The sequence below is a fragment of the Leptodactylus fuscus genome, chromosome 11, assembly GCF_031893055.1.
Source record: "Leptodactylus fuscus isolate aLepFus1 chromosome 11, aLepFus1.hap2, whole genome shotgun sequence".
In the NCBI taxonomy this organism is placed as follows: domain Eukaryota; kingdom Metazoa; phylum Chordata; class Amphibia; order Anura; family Leptodactylidae; genus Leptodactylus; species Leptodactylus fuscus.
The window spans coordinates 9,698,404-9,714,218 of record NC_134275.1 but is presented as its reverse complement, the minus strand read 5'-3'; the positions used below and the strand labels follow the sequence as shown (position 1 = coordinate 9,714,218).

The 15,815-nt window shown below is 46.7% G+C and overlaps 1 protein-coding gene across 1 annotated transcript in view; it reads right to left on the bottom strand.

Moving 5' to 3' along the window:
• Window positions 1-15,815, bottom strand: part of AK8 (adenylate kinase 8) — a 42,671-nt gene that overhangs the window by 11,183 nt on the left and 15,673 nt on the right. Inside the window, exons 6-11 of the mRNA XM_075260608.1 lie at window positions 9,000-9,081; window positions 8,673-8,744; window positions 7,662-7,862; window positions 6,113-6,244; window positions 5,561-5,650; window positions 1,213-1,354 (exon numbers count right to left, since the gene is read on the bottom strand). Of these exons, the coding sequence (XP_075116709.1) occupies window positions 1,213-1,354; window positions 5,561-5,650; window positions 6,113-6,244; window positions 7,662-7,862; window positions 8,673-8,744; window positions 9,000-9,081 (719 nt within the window). The remainder of the gene's footprint in view (window positions 1-1,212; window positions 1,355-5,560; window positions 5,651-6,112; window positions 6,245-7,661; window positions 7,863-8,672; window positions 8,745-8,999; window positions 9,082-15,815) is intronic.

Here is a 15,815-nt window from a genome sequence, read left to right as displayed (position 1 = left end):
TGACAGACAGACATGGCCGCCCGCAGGAAAGCCTCATCAGATTGAATTCATTATTAAATAGAAGATCTCTGCTTGCTGTCAGTAAACAGGGACAGCCTAAGGGTCAGAATCGGTACAGACTTAATACACAGACTGAAGTGTCATGTGTAGGAGGGAATACCCCCTGTGCATGCCCAGCCATCGCTAGAACTGAAGGAAGTGGTGTCTGAGCATGCTCTGTACACATCAGACTGACCATATACGTATCCCTTTAAGGCAGCCATACATAGCTGTCAGCTGCATCTGCTATTCCTCTCATTGCACCCACACATGCACACTTGTTTGGTCAGGCATGCATGTGTTCTTGGGGGGGATGGGAATAACTGACTGAAACCTAACAACCTGTAATACTGAGTTCTAATCATATACTAATAATCACTGGCCCCGCCTCTTTTGGGAATATGTAAATGAAGGCCCCGCAGAGGGGATGCTGGGAGGAATCAGTACGCAGTGAATTCCTAGGCAGATATTATGAGCAGCGCTCAACGCCGGCGAGATGATTTCTTCATTACCCGTCAGTCTTCTCTTCGGACAGGAGCGGGATGATGTGAATATTTACGGCCGGGGATGGGAATTTATACATAAAACATCTGAACGCTCGCAAAATTGAGTTAAGACCACGAAGTAGATTGTTTCTGAAATGACACGAGGCTGAGATCTGCCATGTGCGGCTGGAGCGGCGTTTATCTAGAATTATACTGATGCTTTACAAGACTGGAAGAGACAGGCGGCGGCGGAAAGTTCGGGCAACGGCTCCCATTACCCAGAGCCGCACTGTAACAAACCCTCAGCTGTGAGATCAGGATTCAATGACAGCAAGCAGAGAACAGAGACACAGCGCCGACTAGAAGGGGGCATTCACACGGAGTAAAGAGGCGCTGATTCTGCCACGATAACTCAGCGCTGATAAAAAGACTCCCATTGATTTCGATGTGTTCCGCGCGTTAAATGGAACCCATTGAAGTCAATGGGAGTCTTTTTTTTATCAGCGCTGATTCTGCCGCGAGTTATTGTGGCAGAATTAGCGCCACTTTACTCCATGTGAATGACCCCGAAAGTAGCAGATCACTAAAGGGTAGCAATAGCTGTCCCATGTCTGACCTGATTGGCCGACACAGATCACGTGGTACTGCTGAATTCATAGCACTGACATAGGCAGGGGTGAGGTGTTACCTGTTGGGTATATAGCCAGCATCGTTCAGCAGTGCGGCCTGTTCGGCGTCTCTGGGGAATCCGTGTAGCACCCAGCCTCGGGTCGTGCAGTCCAGTCTGCTCAGGCGGTCACCTAAGACCCTCAGTACAAGGTTGTCCGGCACTAGAAAGAGAGAACAACAGTAACACATGAGTAGTCAGGACAATCCTCTGCTCTGGACAATGACAATGTCTATGATGATTTATCTGCTGGGTGTAACTCACCATGTATAGCGCCCCCCATACATACATGTGCACACACATACAATGAATGTGTCCTGTACCTGGCCAGCAGTGTTTGTTTATTGTTTACTACCACCTGCTGGTCGTTCTCATGAATTACACCCACAATAATGGCTCAAACGGCATCTGGAAGGGTCAACAATGCAATAGACTACTGAAGGAGCAATTGTAAGCACAGTGAGCGAAACAGATGGCAGCAAAATTACTGTAATGCCGGAGATTAGGCTCCAATTTATATTCCGGTGCACCCGGCTCCTCTAGTGCAGACTCTCACACACACACCTACAGGATTTCATACAATGGCAGAACAGCAGCGCCAATTCTAAGGATTATAATGAGCTATATAATGTACTGACTTTATACTAGGACCGTCAGCTCGTGTCCCTGCACTGAATTGCAGCATGCAGTAAAGCGTTGAACGTTTTCAGGGTCTATGTGCAAAAAGATGCAGAATAAAGCGCAACATTTGTTCCAATCCCTTAAGTCACCCATGATGATGCAGCCCACAAAAATGACATACTGCGTCTATACAAGCTGGTATGTAGCTACAGGGTTGCAGCTAAGGCACCCCAAAGACCCCGCCGTGACACAATAGGACAGTCATACAGTAAATGGAGTGAGGGGCAGGAATTGAAGATTGAGAATCTGTCCTTAGGATACATAATGAATACGTAGTTGTTGGGGGTCCAAAGCCCAGGACCCCTACCAGTCTGCAGTATGAAGGAGCCGCAGCACTCACAAGCCTCTTCCCTATGCTCATGGCATTGTATACAGTGGTCACATGGTACAGCAGCTGCTCAGTCCCATTCTAGTGAATAGGGCTGAGCTGCAATACCAAGCATAGCCACTATACAATATATGGCACTGTGCTTGGTATTCGCTGAAGAGCAGCAGCGCTCACCCAAACACCGCAGCAGCTGCTTCATGGGTGTCAGACCCCTATCGATCACACATTAAGGATAGGTCCTCAATAAGTAAGGTCTAGAAAATCCCATTAAATCCAGAAGCTTCTGTGTACTCCTCTGCTGAGTAATATAGCTACAAAGTGTGCACAGGTAGAAACAGCACCTTAGCTCTGGTGTCCCCGGGCGCCATAATAGGACCGCAGGGCATTCATTGGCTTGTGGGCTCCCAGGAACTTGCCCAAGAATTGCAGAAATCGTCCGACCTCTGGAATTGTAACAAAGGTTCCTGGACCAAATATTAAGTTCTGTTTTTCTATTATATGAAATACTTATGACATGCAATAAAAAGCAGATGGATTATATATAAATCATACCATGGGATTTTCTGGATATTTTTTAGATTCTGTTTCTCACCGTTGTAGTGTCCCTACGATAAAAATGACAGATCTTTCCATTCGGTGCCATATTAGAGGACAGCAGTGTTATATAGTGATAATTGTAGGGCACATACCTGTCCTTAGTGGGATAACTATAGAAGATTTTGTGTCTTAGGGGGGGGGGGGGGGGTGTCTAGGTCCTCGCTGCCGTATTAAAGGACAGCAGTGTATATAGTGATAGATGTAGGGCATATACCTGTACTTAGTGGGACAGCTATAGAGGGTGTAGAGGTTGTGTCTTAGGGGGAACCCTAGGTCCCCTCTGCCATAATAGAGGACAGCAGTGTTATATACAGCTTGTGATAGTTTTAGGGTACACACCTGTACCTAGCAGATGTATAGGTGGTGTCTGTGGGGGTAACCCTGCCTATCCTGGTGCAGCAGGTTTTGCAGAACTGTGGACCCTAAAGGATCAGAAACGATTGCCCCCTCCCTGCGCAGCCGCTGACCTGTACATCGGCACCAGGTTCACACGGAGGTGGGGGATGTTTTCGTGCTCTCTTCCTTCCCCGCTAATGTATAGAGATGGATATATATAAAGGGAGCAGCACTGCAGGGCTCTGAAAGCTTGTGAAAAATTAAACTCAACAGACTCAAACTGTCCTATTTCCACTTCAAAAGCCGCGAAGCAACCGAGCTCTTCCCAACTCATCTTCAAAAGCCGGCGCCCTAGAAAGTTTCCAAATAAAAAAAAAAATACCAAGAAAAAAAAAAAAAAGGAAAATAAGATTTTTTTTTTTTTTTTTTTTAAAGTCTCTTGTTCCCCCAAGCGCTGTAGCCGCTCGTGTAGCCGCGGTCTCTCCTTCTGCTAATTATACCCATGTGAGTCTATTAATCAACTGGTAAATTATTTACACAGCCAAGTGCTGTTTGCAGCTCCTGCCTGTACCGCAGCAGTAAAGGGTTGCAGGATGGAGCGTGAGAAGGTCCCCACTGAGCAACCCCCCCCCCCCCCATTCCTGGCTCTGGAAGCTTTCTTCTTTCTCATCCTCCTGCTCCCCCCACAACAACAACTATCAAAAGCTTCCATGGGGAAAACTTCACAGTGCAAACCTGCAAGGTCAAAAGGGCTGCAGAAATAAGGGGAGAGGGCTTGCTGTGGGCTCAGGACCTCGGACAGGGCACTTAGCAGGTTGGAAAGGAAAACAACTCCAAATCTAGATTGTGGAGAGTGCGCATACTCCGCTCTGCTAGGTGCCCTATAACCAAATATGTCAGCAGAAACATTTCAATGTACTACGGCTCAGGTTTTGCTGTTGCAGCTTTTAAGGCCAAAACTAGGTATGGGTCATAATCGCAGGGAACGTACGAGGCTCCGGCTACATGGCGACTTTGGAGGGAACTCCTTAACTAATGTAAGTGAGTGGAGTTGTCCTGAGACTTTGGGGATGTCAAGCAAAGGTTAATATTTTTGCAATATTCACTAGGCCACAAAGTGACTCCATTCATTTACATTAGTGAAGGAGTTACAGGGTAATATGGTGACCCTTTCCAAGGTTAGCGTGTAGCCTCAACCTTAAGGACAGGTGATACTACTCCATTTATTTCAATCCAGCCCTGGTTTTCGCTTCAAAGACTGCATATAAAAACCTGAATGTATAAACGCGCCCTAAGGGAGCCTTCACACGGAGTAAACGCGCGTGTGTTTTTGCAAAATACGCGTGTAAAAATAAGACTCCCATTGACTTCAATGACATTTTACAGGCATATTTTTACACGTGTAAAAAATGTCATTGAAGTCAATGGGAGTCTTATTTTTACAGGTGTATTTTGCAAAAATACACGCGCGTTTACTCCGTGTGAAGGCTCCCTAAGGGTACAAACACTTGCTGCAGTGACCGAATGTGACTGTTGTTAATACCCTTGGTAAAATAAAAGGCCTGTCAACAACAAGCGATGACCCAATCCCTGGATTTTCCAATTTTCTGACATGTTAAATGTTTCATATTTCATTGATCTAAGCAGATTTGCAATTCTTTTACCATTTTGTATTTGTGTTGTTACCTTTTAAAGGCAATGAGAAAAGAAGTCAGGTTTAAAGGGGATATTCAGGACTTACATATTGATGTTCTATCATTCGGAGAGGTTAACAATATGTGATCGGGGGGGGGGGGGGGGGGTTTGGTCCATAGCCTGGACCACAGTGCTTGGGTTAACACTGCAGCCTCTTCACATATCATAGGATCTGGGATCCCTTGAATAGGACTGAGCTGCTAAACATGATATCATAGGCACTGGGAAGAGGCCAATATGCTTTTAAGAGCCACTGCTTCTTTATACAGCTGATCGGAGGGGGTCCTGAGTGTTGAACCCCCCACCATCATCTATCCTAAAGGTCATCAATATGTAAGTCCTGCAAAAGCTCCTTTACACCTTTATCACACTTTGCACGAGAAATCGCTGTATGTTGCGGCCATACATCTACACCTACTCACAGCAGCCATACATCGGATTTTCTGGTACACAGACAACCAAAAGATGCACCAAGTGTTCGTCTTAGATGCTGGACATGAGTAAAGGTGACCATGCACATAAGATGTAATTCAGACAAACCTTGGCAGGATCAGCGTATGTAACATGTATGGGGGTGTCCTAAGGGTAAGGGTACCCTAACACTCCACCGACAGTGTAGAGAAGGATCAAACATATCAGATCTCAGCATATCTGAACCTTTGTTACCATTGTCACTCTTCTTATGGTTCGGGTCGTGATCTTATCCCAGCAGTGGGTTCATTGCAGACGTACCTTGCTGTTCGTTCTCGATGTACGGCTCAATCAGTTGGCCGATTTTCTTCTGGTCAGCCACAGCTTCCTTAAGGATTTGACCGCAGGACACTGGTGATTTAGAAAGATGACAGATAGTAAATGTATGACACTGCGATATGTGGCTGTACCTGGAATATTCCATTAAAACAAAACCCTGGCTAGTCAGTAATGGGTCAGGGGATGCCAGGGAGATGTATTAGTGCTCGTGAGTAAAGATGGCGCCGACCGGAACAAGGATTGGTAACTATATTAGTACGATAGTGAAAGATATCAGAGCGCTGGTTAGAGCCTGATAGGATGTGTATGAGCTGCAATACCAGACACTGCCCATGACAAGGGGGGGGCGCTGTGTCGGGAAAAAAAAAATATATTCTTATAAGACAACCTACTGTAAAAGGACAGCTCCCAGCATGCTCCATTTACTGTACAGGAGTTCCAAGATCAGCAAAGGAACTATGCATGCTGGGAGTTGTAGTTTCCCGACAGTTGTAATACCAAAGGTTGCTGACCCTGTTATAATACAAGACTTACCATTGATGATGTCATATTTCTGTGCCAGGAGGGCAGCTTGGAGGCTCCTTCCACTGCCTGGTGGTCCATACAGGAGTATGCGTGGTGTGAATGGTGCCAAAGACCGTGGTTTGCTTAAGACATATGTAAGAGCTGGGGAAGGAAATGCAAAAGTTTTTGCTAAAAGCAAATCTGAAATGTGATGGTTAAAGAGGGTTTCCCACTAACAAAACATATCCCCTCCCCACAGGATAAGTATCTGACCATTAGGGTGTCTGACCAATGGGATTGGAAGTGATCATAAGAATGCCCAAGTCGTCTGTGTGAATGGGTACTCGCATGACCAACACTCAAACACAATAGAAATGAATTAATGGTCATGTGCCTGCACTTTAGGACCCCTAGTCTCCTGATCGCTGAGGGTCCCATATGAATGACCCCCACAGTTCAGACACTTGTCCCCTATCCTGTGCTGTTGGCGGAAGAAAACCCTTCAATCTCATGAATCTAATCATATTACAAGGGACTGAGCCTAGAAACAGGAGTCAGTTTTTGTTTTACATGGGCTGGAATGGGGTTAAACTGCAATACCAGACACGGCCATGGACAAGGGTGGCGCTGTTTCTAGGAAAACAAAATATTGACCGTTATTTCTAAAGTATTCTAAAGAAATCATCCCAGATCTTGCTTACCAACAGGTGTATGAAAGCAGCAGCCATACTGGATCTGACCCAAATAGTCATCCTTACTCCTTTACCACTGTCCACATGGCCGACTAATCACCAGAATGTCCTTGCGATGCGCCCACAGGGCTCTTCTAACTTGAAGCGCACGCACCCATCATGTACAGGCGCCTGTTTTTCCCTAACATCCTCCGATCGGATACAGACAGAAAGCGCGGCTTACAAATGGGGCTAATTTTCAGTAAATAAGTGTAAGTTAATTAGGAGTAATAATCCCCCAGATGAGCGGCTCCACTAATTATCTAGAATAAAGAAGGAATCTGCAGCCTGAGATGCCCGAGATAGATCTACTGAGGATTTCCTAGAAGACGCGCTCGCTTTATTTTTTTGCTTTCCCCATCCCTAATTTATTTGCCTCCATTATTAATTAATAGTAATTAATATTCAGGCGCCCGCATCTTTATTTACTGATTTTTCATGAATTCTTTATGAACGTTGATATCAACTTTTAGATGTAATTAAGCAATTTGGAAATGAATTAATTGGTGACGGGAAGAAAAGGATCGCGCCATTCATATTCATCCTTGGGACTGGGGGGCGCCGACTTGTGTTTGACAAAAGTTTAGGGCAAGAGGTTGAGATGGAAGTGACTATGTAATTAGAAGAGCCGGTGAGAGGTGTAATGGGGTGCCTGGGACGTGTGACCCCACATCTGTTCTTGCAGGGTCCTCTGCTGCTACTGTCTACAAAAATAATGTCACATAGATGGTTGCAGCCAGCAGGGGGCGCTCACTATATTAAGGCAGCAGGTGTAACAGGGCTGCTGCACTAATAGCATGTGAGTCACATAACTGACCCTGCAGACAGCCTATGATAGCATAGCCTACCCTGTGACAAGACGTCCATGCATGGCTGGTCTGCATTGATCTTCTTGTATTTTTTGGGAAAAGCTCGCAGAATTCCCAGGATGTTCCTGTGATATTCCAGCAGGCGCTTTCCAGTCTCCTCCTCGGAGATCCCCGCTGGCTCCACTAAATTCTTTTGCACTTCAGGGTCTTCAGGCCAGTCAAATGTGGTGTGGTAGATCTCTGCAGGACACAGACGTAGACACGGTCACATCACAGTAGCACCTGCTATACAGAGGTCAGATCGTGTCTCCTCCATGTATACCCTGCAGATCAGGTGCCCCCCTCTTTGTAATGACTCCCCCTCTGGAAAATACAGGGATTATGATCAATGAAAGGTGGTAACTATATAAGGGGACAAGCAACACACTGACAGACAACCCCTTTAACCATACACTAGTTGTTGAGACCTTTGAGTAATAGATACTGATTATCTCCAAAATAGGTCATCAGATCGTTCCAAACACCCGGACCCCACACGGATCAGCTGATTTGGCTGCCAAACGCCGCTGCTTTGCTCCCATTCACGACAACATGAGCAGAGATGCGTCTGGTTATATACCTTGTATATGGCATCAGGCAGTCAAATCAGTTGATCAGTGTGGGGTCCAGGGGTCAGATCCCCACTGATCTGATACAAATGATCTACTCGGCAATACAGGGTTTAGGGTTGGTTCACATTAGTGTATGTATTCCGTCCGGTTAGAGTCCGCATGGAGACTCCCCTGAAGGAATACAAATGCAATTGCAAGCGCTGTGCTGTAAAAGCACACGGACCCCATAGACTATAATGGGGTCCATGTGCTTGCCGCGATCAGCTGATCCTGGGGGTGTTGGGTGTCAGAATTCACCAATCCCATATTTATGACCTGTCCTGTCGGACTCCCCTCCCCACTCTTCTATTGATGAACTGTCCTAAGGATAGGCCCTCAGTATCTATGTCTACCATTAACTACACATATAAATAAGTACAGAAGCCATGCTCGCCGATACCTCCAGTCGTTGGGTCAATCCTCTTCCCCATATTCCTCTCAATCAGGACAATATCCGGAGCGTCCAGGACCACTGCAGGGAGGACAGAAGAGCAGATTAGACCCACGGGATACAGGACCACCACCCATGTAACCGTATATATACATGATCTGACTGAGAATCATGTGTATGCTCCTGCAACATTCACACTGGAAAAACATGGCCGCTTTCTTGTAGAAAGAGCGCCACCCCTGTCCATGGGTTGTGTCTGGCACGCACTTGCAGTCCCAGACACATTCCATGAACAACCCATTTAAAGGGGGTGTCTGATTTGGTCACTGAACTCACCAATATGGTCCGGGGAGATGCCATTCATCTGCAGGAGCAATCCCTGTTCCCTGGTCTGGGGAAATCCTTCAATGACCCAGCCCTGAAAGGAACCGCAGAGATGTCAGATGAGACAAGGTGAAACTAGTGACATCATCAAGAGATCTAATTCTAGAAATAACGCATCATACTGACCAATGAAAGAGACCAGAGAGAAGAACCAGGAGCCTCAGAGCAGTACCCTGCTGGAGACCCCGCACCAAGTTACTGCCTGTCCATGACTCCTCTAATACATCCAAATATCAATACCGTGACATAACTAACATTATCACAGGAGTGGACGGGTCACTGCTATCCCAAAAGATCTGTACACGCCTCTCCTGAAATACTCTGTGCTTCAGAGGACCCTGCTCTTTCCACTTTGTAAGTATCTGCATGTATGTAGTGTATGACCTCCACTGTCCTGTCCTGATCCTGAGTTACATCCTGTATTATACTCCAGAGCTGCGCTCACTATTCTGCTGGTACAGTCAGTGTGTACATACATTACATTACTTATCCTGTATTATACTCCAGAGCTGCGCTCACTATTCTGCTGGTGCCGTCACTGTGTACATACATTACATTACTTATCCTGTATTATACTCCAGAGCTGCGCTCACTATTCTGCTGGTACAGTCAGTGTGTACATACATTACATTACTTATCCTGTATTATACTCCAGAGCTGCGCTCACTATTCTGCTGGTGCAGTCACTGTGTACATACATTACATTACTTATCCTGTATTATACTCCAGAGCTGCGCTCACTATTCTGCTGGTGCAGTCACTATGTATACAGTGTTGGCCAAAAGTATTGGCCCCCCTGCAGTTCTGTCAGATAATCCTCGTTGTCTTCCAGAAAATGATTACAAGCACAAACTCTTTGGTAATATCTTCATTTATTTTGCTTGCAATGAAAAAACACAAAAGAGAATGAAAAAAAAAGTCAAATCATTGATCATTTTACACAAAACTCCAAAAATGGGCCGGACAGAAGTATTGGCGCCCTCAGCCTAATACTTGGTAGCACAATCTTTAGACACAATAACTGCACACAACCGCTTCCGCTAACCAGCAATGAGTTTCTTACAAGGCTCTGCTGGAATCTTAGACCATTCTTCTTTGGCAAACTGCTCGCGTTCCCCCTGAGATGTGAAGGGGACCTTCTCCAAACTGCCACCAAGAGATCTCTCCCCCTCCCCCACAGGTGTTCTATGGGATTCAGGTCTGGACTCATTGCTGCCACTTTACAAGTCTCCAGGGCTTTCTCTCACCACCATTTTCTAGTGCTGACCTGAAGTGTGTTTTGGGTCCTTGTCCTGCTGGAAGAGCCCTGACCTCTGAGGGAGACCCAGCTTTCTCACACTGGGCCCTACATGATGCTGCACAATGTGTTGGTCGTCTTCAGACTTCATAATGCCATGCACACGGTCAAGCAGTCCAGTGCCAGAGGCAGCAAAGCAACCCCAAAACATCAGGGACCTCCGCCATGTCTGACTGTAGGGGGCGTCTTCTTCTCTTTGAAGGCCTCTCTTTTTCCCTGTAAACTCTATGTTGAGGCCTTTTCCTACTTTTGTCTCCTCTGACCAGAGAACATTCTTCCAGAACGGTTTTGGCTTTCTCAGGTAAGTTTTGGCAAACTCCAGCCTGGCTTATGTCTGTAGATAAGAAGTGGGGTCTTCCTGGGTCTCCTACCATACAGTCCCTTCTCATTCAGACGCTGACGCTGGATAGTACGGGGTGACACTGTTGTACCCTCGGACTGCAGGGCAGCTTGGACTTGTTTGGATGTTAGTCGAGGTTCTTTATCCGCCATCCGCACAATCTTGCGTTGAAATCTCTGGTCAATGTTTCTTTTCCGTCCACATCTAGGGAGGTTAGCCACAGGGCCATGGGCTTTACACTTCTTACTGACACTGCGCACGGTAGACACAGGAACATTCAGGTCTTTGGAGATGGACTGGTAGCCTTGAGATTGCTCATGCTTCCTCACAATTTTGCTTCTCAAGTCCTCAGACAGTTCTTTGGTCTTCTTTCTTTTCTCCATGCTCAATGTGGTCACACAAGGACACAGGACAGAGGTGGAGTCAACTATAATCCATTTCAACTGGCTGCAAGTGTGATTTAGTTATTGCCACCACCTGTTAGGTGCCTCAGGTAAGGAACAGGTGCTGTTAATTACACAAATTAGAGAAGCATCACATGATTTTTCAAACAGTGCCAATACTTTTGTCCACCCCCTTTTATATGTTTGCTGTGGAATTCTATCCAATTTTGCTTTTTGACAATTCTTTTTGTGGTTTTCCATTGAAGACAAATTAAATGAAGATAATACCAAAGAATTTGTGATTGCAATCATTTTCTGGAAGAAACCAAGTATTATCTGACAGAATTGCAGGGGTGCCAATACTTTTTGCCAACACTGTATACATTACATTACTTATCCTGCGCTCACTATTCTGAAACTTCAGAGTTGAAATCTTCCATTGTTTGCTCGGAGTCTGTGCAGAGCCTTCGTTAGTGATTTTCAATCTCGAAAATTGTCACTTTTTTTCTCTACCAGGCTCTGTATGAGGATGACTGTTATTCGGGGTGTCTGTGCACAAGCTTGCTGACAGTTTCCAATGACAGTTCTAATTGCAGACTATTAATTACTCTGTTCCTTACGATGTAATTGCTATAAATAACAGGGGCTTGGGCTTTCGGGACATGTTGGGGATTGTAGTTTTGCTACAGCTTTTGCATCAGCTAGAGCATCGCAGGTAGGGAATAAGGACCGATAAGAGAGATGAGCGCCGGAGACATTTGCGCAGGAAGTTGGAGTTAAACTTTTCCAGTTAGCAAAAAAAATAAAGTAAGAAAAAAAATTGTCCTCCTTTTCCCGGATAATCCGAGCCACGAGGTGTTTGCTCTACAACAATTATAGCGAAACCTCTCTGCAATTTGCTTTAAGGAAACACAACCTGAGGCTTCATGCATATTAAACGGCGGTGGCTGCTGCCGGTGATTATTTTTTGTATATTTTAGATATTTCCCGGGGTCTGGAGGTACACAAGCTCGCAAATAAAGAGAAAAATCAATCAATCCTTTAATTAGAATATATTATGTGGCGTCTTGACACATCACAGCGCAGCGTCTTCTCCACCGCGGAGCTGCGCGCTTTGTTCAGAACAGGTTAATTGATATTCTGATGTGCTTCGCTCCTCTTGCTGGCGCTGGCTCCATACCCCCAGTGGTTTGGTTCTGTTTCATCCCACATCAAAAAACCGTATGCTGGGGGCAGCCTCAGCACAGCTCCAAGCTGGAGGTCTCAACAGCTGCACCGAGCCGGCGATCACAGGAGGGACGCGCTGCGAGCAGATGTCACACATAAAGTGAAATCCAACCTTATAAATATATATGTATGGACAGTCGTAGGGTTAGCCGAGGCAGGGGAACTGCGCCGCAACACAGCAACGCCAGGCCTGACTCACAAACAGACTGCCTTATGTGCGGCGGTAATGAGGATCGCATAATGCTATGCTGGCACCTCGCGGGGCAGGCAGGCGAGTGTCAGGGGCAATTAATGCGGAAGGGACATGTGGGGAGGGAGGGTCTAGGTCTGATACTTTGTAGGTTACATCTCTGCTTGTTGTCAGTGAATGGGATCATAAGGAATTACACCCAGAGGCTGAAAACTTTGAGCACGGCCTGTTAAGGTAAGACCTCCCCTTAGGTTAAGACCCCTTTGTGCACGGCCTGTTAGGGTAAAGCCCCCTGGTGTAAGGACTATTAGGGTAAGACTTCCCCAGTGTGACGCCTACTAAGGTAAGACCTCCTTGTGCAAGGCCTGTTAGGGTAAGACCTTCCTGGTGCATGGCCTATTCCCTTGGTGCACAGCCTGTTAGGGTAAGACCCTCCGATTTGTGGCCCCCCCCTTCCCCCCCCCCCCCCCCCCCCCCCGATGCACAGTCTGTTAGGGTAAGGCCCATTATAGCATGGCTTGTTAGGGTAAGACCCCCTGACGCACAGGCCATTAGGGTAATACCCCTTGGTGCTCAACCTGGTATGGTAAGGTCACCTTGATCACAGCCTTTTTGGATAACACCGCATGGGGCAGTCGAAATCTGTTGTCGTGTCTTCTCTCCAATATGTCACAGTTAATTATTACTTATGAAAGATATTACATCACGTTTACTTCCTGTGCTAAGGTTCGGTGATCCATTGTAAGTGTTTGATGGGTGGGGGGGTCTGACCACAGGGGTCCTTGTATCCCTACATCTCTATAGGACAGGTGGAGATAGTGTAGCGCTGTACTCAGCCCCTCTCAGTCCCAGTAGATTAGTAAATCCTATCGCCATTTACATCGCCCGGAGACTGCGGAGATTTGAGTCTTCGGCCTCATCTCAGCGACCCGGCGGTTACTCCGTTTAGCCTAACCCTACAGCGGGCTGTAACAGTGTGATGATCTGGGAAGGCTTTGGATATACCCATTCATTGACAGCAAGTAGAAATCTCAAGTCTAAAGACACTTGCAGAACTCTACTTCCTAAACTGATCAAGTTCTCTGTACCCAAGGCCGGAGGACCCCTTTAATGAGCACCGTGTCACATTTACAGACGTGTGTGGGATTCCGGATGGGTGAACTCTGTGGGATATTTTTTGCATCCAATTATAATGCGGGAAATTACCTGGGGGGTGTCACCAACTTGGATGCCCCCCATAAGTCACCTCCAGCCCTGAGTAATAGAAAATGGGGGGCTGGTGTGTATGCCAATCCAGCTCAAGGCCAGGCAGGGTGGGGGCCATATTTTGTTATATGTTCTACCCTCATCATAGTATAGATATATGGAAAACAGCACAAAAGCGGAGTTTCCCTTTAAGATGATACTTGCTCCAAAAACTTTTAAGCCAGATGATGAGCGCTCGCCAGGGGTCACTTAATGGTTAACGCACCCTATAATTCATGTCTGGCAGCAATGGCGATCCGTCAGGCGGTGACAAGGTAACGGCCGCGCAGACGTCATTAACTCCCATCATCCTCCTATAGTCCTACACCCCAGTGCTCCTTCTCCGGCGGGGGTGGGGTGCGCAGGATTCGATGGGACATTTCCCCGGCTCTGTACGAGCCCCTGTAGAGAGACAAGTCATCGGATCTGCCTGCTTCGGCTGTGCTTGGAGAACAATGGCTGCAATAAGTTTTTTTTTCGTGCGGTGCCATAATACCTGGCAGTCGGTAGTTGTGCGCGCCTCGGCACATTTCGCAGAGATTTAACGCTCGGCAGGCAGTCTCCGCAGGCCTGTTGATCAATACAATGCATTCTCCTCTGAGGCTGCACTTGACATCTTTAAACCTGGGAGTGTCAGAGAAATGGAAAAGTAATTCTGCCCTCGCACTGTCAGCGCCAGCAATTAATGCCAGGCAACGGCACAGTGCGGGGAAATAAAACACACCGCCGCCGCCAGCCCCCGGCCAGCATCCCCCCCAAACATCGGACAAACTGGAAGCAAAGCGCCCTATCCCCTCTTCATACGTTTGTCACTTCCCTCAAAGTAGAAAGTCGTCCTCGCTCGCCTGGAAACTTGAGTGACATTTTCCCAGACGGAATCCGACTAAGAATCGTCAGACGCATAAATGGTTCAGGAAAATAAATAATCTGTCAGAAAAAATGCGAATTTACGTTAAGTGCGCGAAGACGGTGGCTGAAAATAAGACCTGAGGCTAAAAAGCGATGAGAGCGACAGATGCAAAACCGTATTACGCCACTCACCGCCGCCGCAAACTGAACATCACATTATTACCGGGAGATGACTTTAGAACAAGCCCGGGGGTGAGCTTAAAGGGGAACTCTATTCATCATGGCAGCCTACAGGTCATCAATATGTAGCTAAAGGACAACCCTTTAATTAAAGGGGTGGGGAAAAATAAAAAAGATGAGACACTCAGCCACCTCCAATCCTCCATTCCATTAGATGCCAGCAATGGCTGCAATTGAAGCGAAGCAGGTCAGGTGACCACAGCAGCCAATCACTGGCCTCAGGGGTCACATGTCCAGCACCAGTGACATCACTACTAATAGATCACCAGTCCTAAATCTGTGACCAGCGATCGGCTGCAGCAGTCACCTGAGCGTCTTCACTTCTGGCCATGCCATTGCAGACACAGAATGGAGCAAGGGACCTGATGTTGGAATGGAGGATGAGGGGTAGGTGGGCATCAGTTCTTATTTTTGGTTTCCCCGCCCCCCTTTATTAAAGGGGTATTCCAATAGTTACATACTGAAGACCTATCTAAAGGATGAGTCAACAATATCTAATCCCGGGGATCTGATGGTCAGGACCCCACAGATCAACTGCATAAAGCAACCGCGGTGTTCGCAGCTCAGTCCCATTCAAATGAATGGGTTAAGCTGAAAGCTCGAACAGCTGATTGTTGCGGGTCCTAGGTGTTAGACCCCCAACCATCAGATACTGAATGGTTAGGCCATGGAAAACCCCTTGAACGTCTAAAACAGAACTCCAAATCCTGTACATAGACATATTGGTAAATGATAACAATTTGGGTTCAGCCATCACCACTAGGGGGAGCTCCGTGCATACAAGTTTATTGCTAAGCAAAATGTATACACAGCGTGCAGTGATCGCCCCCTAGTGGTGGCTGCAGTAAGCCAGAATTTTATCACTATCACCTAAAAAACGGATTAGAGAATGTAGGGTTTAAAAACAACATGGCATCACAAGTCCAGTCACTTTACATGTGCCTACCTTTAAGCGGAGGACCCCTTTAACAGTATCCTCTGCTACTTACTAGGTTTT